Here is a 15,088-nt window from a genome sequence, read left to right as displayed (position 1 = left end):
CCCCTGCCAAGCAGGAAACACCATCAGAGCACTCCTGACATATGGTTGTCAAGCCTCTGCTTAAAGACCTCCAAAGAAGGAGACTCCACCACACTCCTTGGCAGCAAATTCCACTGTCAAACAGCTCTTACTGTCAGGAAGTTCTTCCTAATGTTTAGGTGGAATCTTCTTTCTTGTAGTTTGGAGCCATTGCTCCGTGTCCGCTTCTCTGGAGCAGCAGAAAACAACCTTTCTCCCTCCTCTATGTGACATCCTTTTATATATTGGAACATGGCTATCATATCACCCCTTAACCTCCTCTTCTCCAGGCTAAACATGCCCAGCTCCCTTAGCCGTTCCTCATAAGGCATCGTTTCCAGGCCTTTGACCATTTTGGTTGCCCTCCTCTGGACACGTTCCAGTCTGTCCGTGTCCTTCTTGAACTGTGGTGCCCAGAACTGGACACAGTACTCCAGGTGAGGTCTGACCAGAGCAGAATACAGTGGCACTATTACTTCCCTTGATCTAGATGCTATACTCCTATTGATGCAGCCCAGAATTGCATTGGCTTTTTTAGCTGCCGCATCACACTGTTGGCTCATGTCAAGTTTGTGGTCAACCAAGACTCCTAGATCCTTTTCACATGTACTGCTCTCAAGCCAGGTGTCACCCATCTTGTATTTGTGTCCTCTGTACTATCAAGGAATAGAGACTGATCATTTGTTAGTGGTTCCAAGTCCCTAGGAGCACAACCAATGCTAATGTTGCAATCATCAACACCAACATTTAATTATTTGCCTGGGCATTTAAAAGTTTTAAGCTGATCTGGTTGGACACTGGGAACCAGGGTTGCCAGGTCAGGAAAAACCAACCATTAAGATTTCAGGGCCCAAACCTGAGACTTGGAGTGGCCTCCAGTGATGTCACTGGGGATGGGTGGGATCTGATGATGTCATTAAGCATGACATATTAAGCACAGGCCACAACTGATTAAAGCCAGGATGAGGGTCTTTTCGGTAGTTGCACCCACCCTGTGGAACACCATCCCAGCAGATGTCAAAGAGACAAACAACTGTGTGACTTTTAAAAACACATTTGAAGGCAGCCCTTCTTGGGGAAATGTTCAGTATGTGATGCTGGTGTTGTGTTTTAACTATTTTTTGTTGGGAGCCACCCAGAGTGGCCAGGGCAAGCTAGTCAGATGGGTAGCATATACATATTTTTGTATTGTATTAAAAAAAACCAACGCAAAGTCTAACAAGCAAATATGTAACTGCTGGAAATTAAGATAGAAAGTTTATCTGAAAGGAGTGTTCCTATGCTGGTTGTGAACAGCTGGTGTTAATGATGCAATTACCTGTCAGTACTGTATGTATTTAATCTCCTCCTGACCTTGCTATCTATACCCCTCAGTGCTTATGCCATTATACAATTTGTTGCTCTTTAAGGTTCTGCATGGGACGCAGGTGGCGCTGTGGGTTAAAGCCTCAGCGCCTAGGACTTGCCGATCGAAAGGTCGGCGGTTCGAATCCCTGCGGCGGGGTGCGCTCCCGCTGCTCGGTCCCAGCGCCTGCCAACCTAGCAGTTCGAAAGCACCTCCGGGTGCAAGTAGATAAATAGGGACCGCTTACCAGCGGGAAGGTAAACGGCGTTTCCGTGTGCGGCTCTGGCTCGCCAGAGCAGCGATGTCACGCTGGCCACGTGACCCGGAAGTGTCTCCGGACAGCGCTGGCCCCTGGCCTCTTAAGTGAGATGGGCGCACAACCCCAGAGACTGTCAAGACTGGCCCGTACGGGCAGGGGTACCTTTACCTTACCTAAGGTTCTGCATATAGCCACCCACACGCTCCCCAAGCGCCCTCGCTTCCCCGCCATTTTCAAGGGTTCTTTCCCCTCAGCGCTGAGACAAAAAAAGCCGCCTCAAGGGAAAAGGGCGAGAAAAGAGGAGGCTTCCTTTAGGTCTACAGTGGTGCCTCGCAAGACGAAATTAATCCGTTCTGCAAGTCTCTTCGTCTAGCGGTTTTTTCGTCTTGCGAAGCAAGCCCATTGACGGCTTAGCGGATTAGCCCTATTAGCGGCTTTTAGTGGCTTATCGGCTTAGCAGATAAGCAGATAAATGGCTTAGGGCTTAGGAAAAGGGGGGGGGGGGAGGAAAAAAACCCCGCAGGAAGTCGCAAGACATTTTCGTCTTGCGAAGCAAGCCCATAGGAAATTCGTTTTGCGAAGCACCTCCAAAACAGAAAACCCTTTCGTCTAGCGGGTTTTCCGTCTTGCGAGGCGTTCGTCTTGCGGGGCACCACTCTATATGGTTTTCCCAGTAGTGATGTATGGAAGTGAGAGCTGGACCATAAAGAAGGCTGGTCGCCGAAGAATGGATGCTTTTGAATTCTGGTGCTGGAGGAGACTCTTGAGAGTCCCATGGACTGCAAGAAGATCAAACCTCTCCATTCTGAAGGAAATCAGCCCTGAGTGCTCACGGGAAGGACAGATCGTGAAGCTGAGGCTCCAAGACTTTGGCCACCTCATGAGAAGAGAAGACTCCCTGGAAAAGACCCTGATGTTGGGCAAGATGGAGGGCACAAGGAGAAGGGGATGACAGAAGATGAGATGGTTGGACAGTGTTCTCGAAGCTGCCAGCATGAGTTTGACCAAACTGCGGGAGGCAGTGGAAGACAGGAGGGCCTGGCGTGCTCTGGTCCAGGGGGTCACGAAGAGGCGGACACGACTAAACAACAACAACAACAGCAAGGGTTGCCATATGTCTGGAATTTCCCAGACCTACACGGAATACTGCACTTGGAAGCAGCAGCGCCTGGGCAGAAACTGGTAAAATGTATGGGAAAATCTGGATGTATGGCAGTGTTGTTCTTGCTGATTTTGGGGCAAAAAAAAAAAAAAAAAAAAAAGCTCAATGTGTTTTGTGTCCAGAAGGTAAAGGGGCCCTTTATATGTCCAGCTGTCCTTTGTCAACAACAAATTGTCACTGTTTTTTGTGTTGAATACATGCTATGTAGGGATGCGGGTGGCGCTGTGGGCTAAACCACAGAGCCTAGGACTTGCGGATCAGAAGGTCGGCGGTTTGAATTGCGCGACGGGGAGAGCTCCCCTTGCTCGGTCCCTGCTCCTGCCAACCTAGCAGTTCAAAAGCATGTCAAAGTGCAAGTAGATAAGTAGGTACCGCTCTGGTGGGAAGGGAAATGGCGTTTCCGTGCGCTGCTCTAGTTCGCCAGAAGCGGCTTAGTCCTGCTGGCCACATGACCCGGAAGCTATACGCTGGCTCCCTCGGCCAATAAAGCAAGATGAGCTCCGCAACCCCAGAGTTGGCCACGACTGGGCCTAATGGTCAGGGGTCGCTTTACCTTTATTCATTGTATTGGGACGTGGGTGGCGCTGCGGTCTAAACCACAGAGCCTAGGACTTGCCGATCAGAAGGTCAGCAGTTCAAATCCTCACAATGGGGTGAGCTCCTGTTGCTTGGTCCCTGCTCCTGCCAACCTAGCAGTTCGAAAGCACACCAGTGCAAGTAGATAAATAGGTACCACTCCGGCGGGAAGGTAAACGGAGTTTCCGTGCGCTGCTCTGGTTCGCCAGAAGCGGCTTAGTCATGCTGGCCACATGACCCGGAAGCTGTACGCAGGATCCCTCGGTCAATAAAGCGAGATGAGCGCTGCAACCCCAGAGTCGGCCATGACTGGACCTAATGGTCAGGGGTCCCTTTACCTTTACATGCTATGTGGTAATTGAGGGACCTAATAGGTATCTCAAGCCATTTGCACATAACAAGATATGTATTTTATCAAAGTAATTGTTGAACTGAAAAACAATTTAGAAGTATATTAATAGTGAAATAATTATTAAGCTCTAACTTTTTTTTTAATTCATAACAAACTCAATAATGCAAACACATTTGCATTTGGCAATAACAAAAATTCCTTTAGAAATGAGCAAAGCCGTGATATTTTAGGGAGCAGGCGGGGCCCATGACTTACATGCTAGGAGCCTACACAACACAAAACACTTTTGCTGTATGTAGGTTTTATTTTATTTGTTTTTTAGCTTATATTTTGGAAATGTACATCTAGTCTTTTTTCTGCTTTAGTTTTTTGGGGAGCCCCCTAGAGAGTGGGGCCCTAAGCTATAGTTTATCTTATACATAAATCTGGCACTGTTTTCCTTGTGATTGTGTGTCCGCATGTTTTTAATAGATTATATGCACATACTTTCATAGAATTAACCCTCTCTAGCTGAAATCCCAATAAAGTTTCAGTTCTATTAATATTTACTTGTTTCTTAAAGGGTCCCTCCCCTCCCCCGTATGTTCTTTTATATTTTACAATTTAATATTCAACACATTTATCATATGAAAGAAAATACAATAAAACAAAACTCCCCCCCCCCGTGACTTCCCTCAACTTCCCCTTCTGGTTCTTTAACTTATTTGCTACTTCTGTTTAATTTTGTCTTTTTTTTTTTTTCTCTCCATCTTTCAGCTGAATGCTCTTATATTCTTATCATTTTTATACGTTTTCTTCAAAGTTACATCTTACATCTCATTTATTTCCCTATTGTCATTTCTTAACCTTTACTCTCTTTTTTTTCTTCTTAATTTGGAAGGGTTTACTGTTTATGTTCTGATCTCATTTGATATGTAAGCCGCCTTGAGCCTTTGTCGGGGGAAAAGGCGGGGCAAAAAATAAAATAAAATAAAATAATTTTTTTTTAAAAAGCGCGGGCTCTTTTTCCCCTCAGCGAAAGCCGCCTAGAGGAAAAAGGCGGGAAAAGGAGAGGCCGTTACGCCGCGCTTGTTCTGAGGGGAAAAGAAAGGAAAGGAAAAGAAGCGGCAGGGCGCTTCAAGGGAGAGAAGCGAGCCCGCCACAATAGAAAGGGATAAATTGTAAATGCTTGACGGGTATAGCAGCCACGTTGCCCGGCATAACAGGCTGAGGGAGACGGCGATGGCAGCAGCTCCTCCTGAGGGAGAAGGAGGCCATTGAGGAAAGCGCGCTCCCAGTTTCCAGAACTTTCGCCTGGAAAAGGCGCATTTCCCTGTCACCTGGGCCTTGATCTTGGTTATTTTCTTTAGGTACCAGAAGAAGGGAAATCTCTCCCTCTCTCCTCAAAGAAAAGACCAACCATTGATACCTCAGGGGGAAAAAAGGAAAGGCTCCTTTTAAAGTCTCCCCCCAAAACTGAAGTAAAATAAAGAGAACACCAGAATCCAGGCAACTACACCTTGCAGACAATCCAAAATCTGTTTTCAGAGCCTTGTCATTCTCACATTACTTTTTCTAAAACTTAAGAAACATTGCCATTATTTTTTTTAAAAAAGCATTAGTTTTCCTTAACTGTGTGGAAAATGGTTTGTGATAGATTTTCATACCAAAAAGTGGAGGGGGGGCGGGGAATACTGAAATCCACTGGTGTTCATGACATGACATGAAATTTATTTTGGTGTTCACAAAAAAAGTGCCGGCTTTATGGTCACCCATAATATATTTAATTTTTTTTAAAAAAATTCCAGTAGCACCTTAGAGACCAACTCGGTTTGTTCTTCAAATACCTCCAGGTGTTAAATGTTAGGCTGCAATCCTCTACGCACAGACCTGGGAGCCTGACCATTTAATTTAATGGGTTTTTCTTCTGAACAGATAGGCACGGGATTGTTTGCTAAAGATGGGGTGAGGGTGTTTAGAAACCCTGATGTTAAGCCCAGTCTGCAGTGTTGTTGTTTTTCGCTCTTTCAGTCTTAAAACAGTAATAGAAGAAACAGTTTGGGGAAATAAAGATTCATAGAAGAAAAATATCTCAGCGGAGGAACTCTGCCTCAGCTCTCCCATTTTGCAGTATGGATTGGTTTCATTGCAACCAGTGTTTCAGCCAGGAGGGGTCTGATTTTTCTGTCACCAGCTGTGGACACATATTTTGCAAAAAATGTGCTGGCTCAGGTAAAAGCAGCAGTATGTCATGTCTACCTTGTCTGGGACGCATTCAGACATGCCATCATATCCTTTAAGTTTAAGCCGGTGTCACAGGACCCTTTGATTGACATTCAAGCAATCACTCATTTCCGACTTCCTACAGATGTGCAATAAACCTTCATTTCAGTTTCCTGTGTATATAACTTTGTTGCTTATGTTCCTGTTTATGTACAGTATATAATTCCCCTGCTACATTCTACAGTCCTACGATAACATTAAGAAATGCTAGGAATCTTAACTCCATGGTGGATCAAAAATAATTGAGTATTTATATTTTCAATAAATTTGAGTTAATCTTAATGCTGCAATTTTTATATTAATCATTTCTGGCCTGCTTTAATGAGCAGAACAATTTTAAGACAATCAAAGGACTTTGAATCTAAGGACATGATTTCAGAGGATTTCAGTGTTTTGTTATTTTGGAACACTTCTTATCCACAGTAATTTTTAGTATGTGCACTAACTTTTTGCATTTGAATCCTGACAGATAAATGCCCATCTTGTGGAACAAGCACAAAATATTTGCTTCTTAATGATAATGTAAGTTGTGGCTTCTACTTACCTTGAAGCAGAAGATGGTGAGATGACCTTCCTTAGATCCCAAAATCTTTAATAACATATCAATCAGTGGTGAATATCCCCTTCTGTGTTTTTCCTTCTGACCCACAGATGCAGCCAGAAGCAAAAAAGTTTTTCAAAAGTCCCGTTGAACTTGTACTTGGCCATATTGCCCATATTTCTCAGGTAAGAGTAAAGGCTTGTCCATACTTGCACTTGTCCACCACTTTCCCCTGGGAAAACCCATTATTTACCACTGAATCAGAGCAAACTTTGGGTTTCTGCAGATTAATGTTACGGCTCCGCAGTAAAGAGTGGGGTTTTCCCAGGGAAAGTGGCAGGAAAAATAGAATACCTCTTGGATTTATGCTTTCTAGGCACAGGACAGGTGAATTTTGGACACAGGACCAGACACCGGTCCTGAAATTCATTCTTGATCCTGGATTCTAAAATGTGTGGCACTGACTGTCAAAACCAAAAACAATGCAAGGAAGGAAAGCTCAACAGCCTTGAGTCTGAAGTTAGCAATTAGTTCCTAATTCCTTATTCAAAAGCTCAAAACAGAGCTGCATGAGAAGTCGGAATAACAAACTGAAATTTATATGCATCTGTACCCCAAAATAAGCTTTGGACTATCCCACATCATATGTCTCCATGACTGGGAAACTGTTTCCTTTGGTCTCCAATCTAATTCTCTCCAATCAAAGGATTTTTGCACAACATACTTTAACACATGACGTTCCCAGGTGACTTGAACTGGAGACATGCATATGAAGTAAACTTTGGGTCACCACAAATCATGCAGCCACATTTACAGGAGAGTCCTCTGTGAGATACTCTAGAATTTAGCGTCATGTCTGGCCCAACACTACATGTTGGCTTAAGATACTGTCAAGTGTCCTGCTCCAATATTATATATCTGTAAACGAATAAGGAGGTGAGGGCAGTTTGTACCTCAATCTAAGCTTGAGGCCACCAGGAAAGTCCTCCGTGAGACATAGCCCACAATACATTTAGGGCTATCACAAATTATACATTGGCACAACGAGGAGACTGCCTTTGAGATGCCCTAGAGTCCTGAACAGAACTTTCATTTTGCACACTGTCAGCTGGCCTTTAAACATGCCAATACTACTCAAGGAGTAATTCAAAGCAAGGAGTTGGATCAGCAAAGCCAGAAGGTTCAAGGGATTGGGACTGGGCCTCCTACTTGATGGGTAGGTCTTGACAGGTGTTCGACATTTCTGGCACCTTATTCCAACTCTGGGAACAGCTGCTGCATGCACAGAGTCACTTGCTGAATGTAATGTGTATCTCAAATAATGGAATTTGGTGATTACTTTTCAGCTATGGCTGGTGTTCTAGTTGCCTGCAAAGAAAGCATTATGTGAATAGTGGAGCTGCTTGAAGTGCTTTCATCACCGTCTGTGCAAATGAATGGTTTTCTTTCCAGCTACAGTTTCTGAAAATTAATTTGGCAAGTTTGCATCAGGAGCTAGTTTTGGACAGCACTGATTGCCTATCATTTGATGAACTTCCCCACTACCCTGGAGCAGTTCACAACTTAAAATAAAAAATTTTGCTCCTTTTGAAAATGCAAGAAATGGATGTTTAATTGAAAAGGCAGAGTTACTTTTAATCATAATGCACTGGTGGGGAAAACCCAAGCTTCCTCCCACCCCTGAGAAAAAAATCTACTCCAATTCCTGTTTTAATGTTTCATTTGTCTTAATGAAATGAGTGGCCATACCCTCTAGAATGGCAAGGGCCTGAATGACATTCTTCATTTCCCTAAAGGAGCTATAATCCCCCAATCTGCTGAGAATCAATAGTTGTGAGTTCCCATAATTCATCCCTCCCATGGTTCTCTTCTTAGGTGTGGACTTTCCAGAAAAGCCAGATGGAGCTGCTTGCCTCTTTTTATAAATACCGTGCTTCAAAGGCTGAAGGAGCTCTGCAGCAAGTTTACCAGGAACTAACTACACAGGAAAAGTGAGACACGCAGGTTGCAAAAAGAAAAGAAAAACAGGGTCTGGGGGAACAGCAGGGATTATTCAAGATGGCATGGCCTGCATCTGCACATTTTACATACAATAATCTTTCCACTTTCCTTCCTTTCTGAAAGAGGAGTCGTGTCCGTAAAGCCATAGAAAATATCCCATTTTTTACTTATTTTTTACTATTTTGTGAAAGAAAGCAGTTCTTTTCTGTTTGGTGGGCAAGGACACTTGGTCAGGAGTACAGCAAGCCCTCATGATAATGTGAACATTTAACATTAGTCAATAGACTCAGAATAGGAGTGTTTACTTCTGCTCCCTCCTAATTTAAAATTTATCAGTCTTTTTTAAAACAAAAGTTAGGGCAGAAATTATGTGATCCTAGAGCCATCCCGCCAACCCCATTCTATTAGTAAACCACTTTGAGGGTTTTTATTTTTGCAATCATGCAGTGCAATTTTTATGAAATAAAATCATAATAAATCAGTACAAAGTATTCTGCAATAGTGATTAAAGGGCCCCGGTTGGGAATGAGAGGAAGGGAGGTGTGGGATATTGCTAGCTGCTTTGCCAAGACATCTATCTTGTGCATCAAATGCTTAGGGAGCTGGAGGCATTACAGAAGGAGAACAGGGAACTGATGAAGAATCTCTGCTCATTGGAGGTAGGAGCTGTTTGTATGGAACAAACCCAACTCTGTGTGTTTTGCTTCCTGACCCCCTCTGCCAGGACAGAGGGAAACATTTTCTCCATGGGCAAATTCTCCACTCTCTTCCTACAGGATTCCCCACATCAACTCCAGGATAGCAGGTGAGTGTTTCTGTTCTGATCTGCTTGGACAATTGCCAAGAATTGCAGTGCATGGAATGGAGTAGGGATGGAGAATCCTAGGTCTAGCAGCTGAATGCAGTCATTCAGGCTTCTCTTTTTGGCACTTGGGGACTTTTCCAAGGCCAAAAACCTCATCCCCACATTTCTTCTTCTTTGGCGGTCACTCGTAGCCAAGTAAGATTGTCTTCCATGAACACGGTCTTAACAGTGAGTCCGTAATGACTGTGGAGGCCAATTCTGGATCCACATGTCCTTCTACAGTGGGGGCATAGGTTCCTGGGTGGGAGTTGATCACGGTGAGGGTTTTCCAAATGTGCCTTCCTCTTAGCATGTTTCTCCCTTGCATCCTGAGTTTGAGTGTCTTCAAAGCCCATGACATCTTTGGTAAAGGCTGTTCTCCAATTGGAGCGCTTGCAGGCAAGTGTTGCCCAATTGTTGGTGTTTATACTACATTTCTAAAAAATTGCTTTGAGAGAGTGTTTAAACCTCTGTTGTTAGCTGCTCTGAGCCCGGCTTCGGCTGGGGAGAATAATTTTTTTATTTTTTTTTATTTGTTGACCACCAGCATTACGCTTTCCATTTTTAAGTTTGGAATAGAGTAGTTTCTTTGGAATATGATAATCAGGCATCCACACAACATGACCAGTCCAACAAAGTTGATGTTGAAGAATCATAGCTTCAATATACCCCTCAATGTGTCACCAAACAGCAATAATGCCTCTAGCTTGCCAGGATAGAGGGTAGAAATGTGGGTGAGATTTGGGTGCAGGTAGAGATCCCTGGGACGCAGGTGGCGCTGTGGGTTAAAGCCTCAGCACCTAGGGCTTGCCGATCGAAAGGTCGGCGGTTCGAATCCCCGTGGCGGGGTGCGCTCCCGCTGCTCGGTCCCAGCGCCTGCCAACCTAGCAGTTCGAAAGCACCTCCGGGTGCAAGTAGATAAATAGGGACCGCTTACCAGCGGGAAGGTAAACGGTGTTTCCGTGTGCGGCTCTGGCTTGCCAGATGCAGCTTTGTCACGCTGGCCACGTGACCCGGAAGTGTCTCCGGACAGCGCTGGCCCCTGGCCTGTTAAGTGAGATGGGCGCACAACCCCAGAGTCTGTCAAGACTGGCCCGTACGGGCAGGGGTACCTTTACCTTTTACCTTTTACCTAGAGATCCCTGACTTTTACTCTGCATCTGTTGCCCCAGCCACTTCTGCGCATGGCCCTGCCTGTTTCTCAGGCTGAAAATGGCTTCTCACCCTTGCTTTAGAGACTCTTCATATCAGAGGTGTGCTGGGTTTGAGGCCGACACTGAACATCCTGTTGGAAGCCGCCCAGAGTGGCTGGGAAAGCCCAGCCAGATGGGCGGGGTACAAATAATAAATTATTATTATTATAATTATTATTAGCAAAACAGGCAAGGTAATGTGGTTTCCATCTTGACTGAACAAAATTCCTTTTAAATTGTTATAGAAACAGCACACCGAGGCCAGTTGCCATCAAGCCCCCCTTACAGCCAGGTAGGACGTTTTCAACTGAGGCTTTGGGACAAATGTGCATTTGGTAGCATAAATTATTGTGGATGAGCATGTGAGTGTGTAACCTTTGCCTATGTGGACCTATGAGGAGGAAGAATAGAACCTGCAAATAGTAAAGGTGAACAAATAGTAAAGGTGAACTGCTAAGTTTGATATCAAGCAGGCACCTTCACGGTATTCTTTTTGGAGCCTGCCAAAAATGTTCCTGTTTAGTCAAGCCTACCCAGGTGCTTAGAAATGCTGATGTGAAATTTAATCTGCTTTAGTATTTAAACTTCTAGCATGTTTCAATGTATTGTAATTTTTTCCTGATTTTATTATTTTATCTTTTTGTAAACCACTTGGAGGTGTATAATTTTTGTGAAATAAATGGAAAAACAAATAAAAACATGAATTATGCAATGATCCAAAGTGTCCAAATAGAAAATTAAGACAATTCTTGCCGGCAAACTTTGAAGTCAGCCAATCTGCATATTCCTCTATTCCACAAAGAGGCTGGACAATTCAGAGTTGAATCTTCAAACAGCTTTCGTCCTCAAGTGACAGGACTAGCACAGTTAATGGCAGACTTCTTATCTAGGATTCTTCAAACAGAGTTGTCAGGAACTGAACTGGGATCTTCTATATGCAAAGCGGTCATTGATACCACTAGGTTCCGCTTCATGCTTCCTCTTCACAATAATCCGCTATCTCATACTTTGCAGTTACACTACCGTTTAATTTCCAGAAGTCCAGTGAAGTGATCAGGTAGGCACATAAGAAACTTAATATTCTTTGGGTGTGATAAGTAGCAGGGAATATGTAAACTTGCTCAAAATTCCAGAAGAACGTAAGGGGGAAAACAAAGTTCTCTAATCCACATGGCTGTAGAAAAGGAAAAAAATAGAAATATTGTATGTATTCAAAAAGTGAATTGTTTCAGTCAATGCAAGGAGGATTTGCTTTACATAGGTTCCTTTTGCTGCTTGCATCATGCCTCAGGACACTTCCTTCTGTGACCTCTGCTGTTTCTTTTTTCAAGTTCCTTAACTGTGAAGTTTGATCCAGATTCAGAGTTTTTCAACCGTTCCCTTGCCTTGTTTTCCCAAAACCGGACTTGGGAACTATAGAAATCAAGTTTATGTAGCGTATGATTTTTCCTTAATATGCATACATTGGTTTAGTCCAGTCACAAAATCTGAATGTCTATCCACCCTTCTATTCCCACTAAGGACCGCTTAACTTTTTGTACCTCTGTGCCTCATAGCCGCTCCTCTTCCATGGATTCCATCTCCTCAAGAGCCAGCCACCCACCAAACTGGCAAGTGAGTCTCCACACTGCTATCTTCCTGTTCCCAGGTATGGAAAAGAGAGGGTGGGTAACTTATTTTTGCCTTCCAGACTCACAATGGGGATGTCTCATTTTCCCCCCTCAGCTTGCTACAGGAACCACCTGGATGACTTATGGCAGGATGACCCCAGATAACCCTAATAATGGTAAGAAATATGGGAGGGAAAAGGTAGAATGGTTTTAATACTGCAATGGGTATGGAAGACAAGATGATAACACAGGGTTAGTACGAACAGAATGACGCTCTCTTCTCCAAGGATTTCAGGTACAGCTATAGCCTCTCCTGGGGCGAGACACCACTTTTGCAGCCGAGCTGGAAAATGTGGTGGTGGGGAGTTATTACACTAATCTGATTATATCCCTCTATCCCACATTAGTCCCTTTAAATTAGGCACCCAAGATGAGACCTCACACGCTAAAGTTAAACCTTGTTCTTCTCATATCACTTTTTCATAGATTCTCTGTCATTTCATACTATGTATAATACCTTAAATTCTATTTTCCAGCTACTCCTTCTCCAGCATCCACTAGAGGCTTATTCCACAGGTGAGTCTGAGAGTAGGGTGTGCGCTTGTCCCCGCCAAGATGCTACTACTGCATCATCATATAGCAGCTGTTTAGGTGTATTATTACTGTAATTTTCACTTCTCACTGTCATATAAACAAAATAAGGTGCGATCAGAGGCAGCAATGCTACTGAATACCACTTGCTGCAAAGCACAGGAGGGGAAGAGTTGCTCTTGTGCTCATGCCCTATTTCCTGCAGGCATCTAGTTGGCCACTATGACAAGAAGATGCTGGACTATATCAACCTTTGTCCTGATCTAGCAGGCTGTTAGTATGCTCTTAGGACAGGCCTAGCTCCTCAGGATGCAGTCCAAGAGGCTGAGGTCAAACAGTTCATCCTGTCCCAGATTACAACTATATCAGTGTTCAAGTCCTTATTGCTTTTGACCCTCAGATCAGGTGGAGGAGGACCATATGCCAGAACATCACAGCATTGAGAAGCTGCACCCCATACAGGTGAGAGGGAATACACCTCCAGGCTGTCATTATTTTGCAGGAAAGTTTTACATGCATGCCAGAACTTTAGGTTTGTGCTGTTAAAGTGAATTAAACTGCTTTGTTGCCCTAGAACAATAATGCTGCTCTGTCAGTCACTTTGAGTCACTTTTGTGATAAGAGAGACAAAACCATCACCTTCCATTTTTAATCTTCAGTCTTGTAAAAAGTTTTTGAGCTGCAATAATTTTTCAAGTTGAGATTAATTTTGGACACAATTTGCCCCCCCCCCAGCTTGAATAAAGCAACCACCAATCAATTTCACATCTCAAACCTCCACACGGAGCCAGCTGGGTTTATTCATTGTACAGAGATAGTTTTCACCCTAAATCAAGATTGCCAAGTGCACACACGATGCTAAAGTTCATTATTTGTCACTAAAAGTTTTCTTGTCAATAACTGTTTAATAAGTAGGGTTAGTAATTGAAGTGTGCATCCTGTATTTTTCTGTATTTTTCCCTCCAGGACCACATGTGCCAGCAGAGCTCACCAACAATAATGGGGAGGACTGAAGTAACTGCTTTTAATAGCAGCACCCTGGAAAATGTGTCACCACCATCACCTCATAGCTCACTCAGGAACAACCTGTTAAGGACATGAGATGCTTAATCTGCACAGTAATAAATATCACACAAACTCAATTGTTACATCATCAGCATCTGTTTATGTGTATACCACTTTTCCACAAAATTGTGCCCAAAGTGGCTCACAACATATAAAGTGAACAATTAAGAATAACTGAAGCAGAGCCAAAGAGGAGTTTGAAATTGACAAATCATATTGATCTGACTAGACAGAATTTGCTCTGCTGTCCATGGATGGTTGGCAGCATTGATCTAATTTATGGCCAATTCTTATGGCAAGCTACATTCAAAGTCAGACAGTACAATGTGAACTCGTGCTATTTGTCCCAGAAATGGCTCTTTGGGGGTATTCTGCTGCTGTATATGGAAGTTCCTGTGGGAATGTTCAGGGAGGTGGGAGAGGATAAAACATAAAGGTAAAGGACCCCTGGCAGTTAAGTCCAGTCGCAAATGACTCTGGGGTTGCAGTGCTCATCTCGCTTTACTAGCCAAGGGAGCCGGCATTTGTCCGCAGCCAGTTTTTCCGGGTCATGTGGCCAGCATGACTAAGCTGCTTCTGGCGAAATCAGAGCAGCGCACGGAAATGCCATTTACCTTCCCGACGGAGTGGTACCTATTTATCTACTTGCACTTTGACATGCTTTCAAACTGCTAGGTTGGCAGGAGCTGGGACCGAACAACGGGAGCTCACTCTGTCGCAGGGATTCGAACCGCCAACCCTTTGATCGGCAAGCCCAAGGCTCAGCGGTTTACACCACAGTGCCACCCGCATCCCAGGAGAGGATATATTGTTTAATAATATCCTTCCTAACTTGTGCTAGCAAGTTCTATAACTTAGCAGAGTTTTAAACATTCCACTTTTAAATTGCAGAGCAGTTAGCTTGCTGTAGGCTAGTTTTAGCCTCTAAAGATAAGATTCCTGGTAATCCCTTATATCCCTCTTAAAAATAATAGACACGACACAGTCTTGATTAAAAAGTATAAAAGTAGTTTACTCACAATCATTCAGTTCACAGATGGATCCCTGAAGGCAAACTTAGGTTACAAAAATATATACATGTGGAACTACCCCATATGGGGGTTAGTCCCAGTGACTGCAGACTGGCAGTCACTGCTGCTGGCACGTCAAAAGCAAGATGGAGAAGAGGAAGTGTGCTGCCTGCCTTGCCCCTTTTGTTACCTGGGCAGGTAAGGTCATACCCACCTCTAGTCACATGCAGAGGAAGTTTGTCCCAGCTCAGGAGGAAAG

General features: G+C 43.9%; 1 protein-coding gene across 3 annotated transcripts; it reads left to right on the top strand.

The window, feature by feature from the left end:
* Positions 1–672: 672 nt before the first annotated feature.
* Positions 673–13,896, top strand: LOC307211884 (E3 ubiquitin-protein ligase RNF212B-like). 3 transcript variants are annotated; one of them, XR_013836590.1, is made up of 14 exons: positions 673–1,105; positions 5,723–5,923; positions 6,444–6,496; positions 6,626–6,700; positions 8,391–8,506; positions 9,115–9,175; positions 9,293–9,321; positions 10,799–10,845; positions 11,568–11,610; positions 12,110–12,201; positions 12,279–12,339; positions 12,700–12,739; positions 13,155–13,216; positions 13,721–13,896. XR_013836590.1 is itself a non-coding variant. In XM_079969015.1 (14 exons), exons 2-13 carry the CDS (start codon positions 5,824–5,826, stop codon positions 13,195–13,197), a joined length of 726 nt encoding a protein of 241 aa, XP_079825141.1. In that variant the 5' UTR covers positions 673–1,105; positions 5,723–5,823; the 3' UTR covers positions 13,198–13,216; positions 13,721–13,896. The 3 variants fall into 3 exon arrangements, 2 of the variants coding, with proteins under 2 accessions (XP_079825141.1, XP_079825142.1); XM_079969015.1 differs by having other exon boundaries at positions 12,110–12,167; XM_079969016.1 differs by lacking the exon at positions 673–1,105 and adding an exon at positions 4,988–5,061 and having other exon boundaries at positions 12,110–12,167.
* The last annotated feature ends 1,192 nt before the right edge of the window (positions 13,897–15,088 follow it).

This window comes from Podarcis cretensis (genome assembly GCF_951804945.1).
Source record: "Podarcis cretensis genome assembly, chromosome: 3".
Taxonomy (NCBI): Eukaryota; Metazoa; Chordata; class Lepidosauria; order Squamata; family Lacertidae; genus Podarcis; species Podarcis cretensis.
Note: the sequence above shows the minus strand (reverse complement) of the source record. Positions and strands in the feature narration are given on the sequence as shown.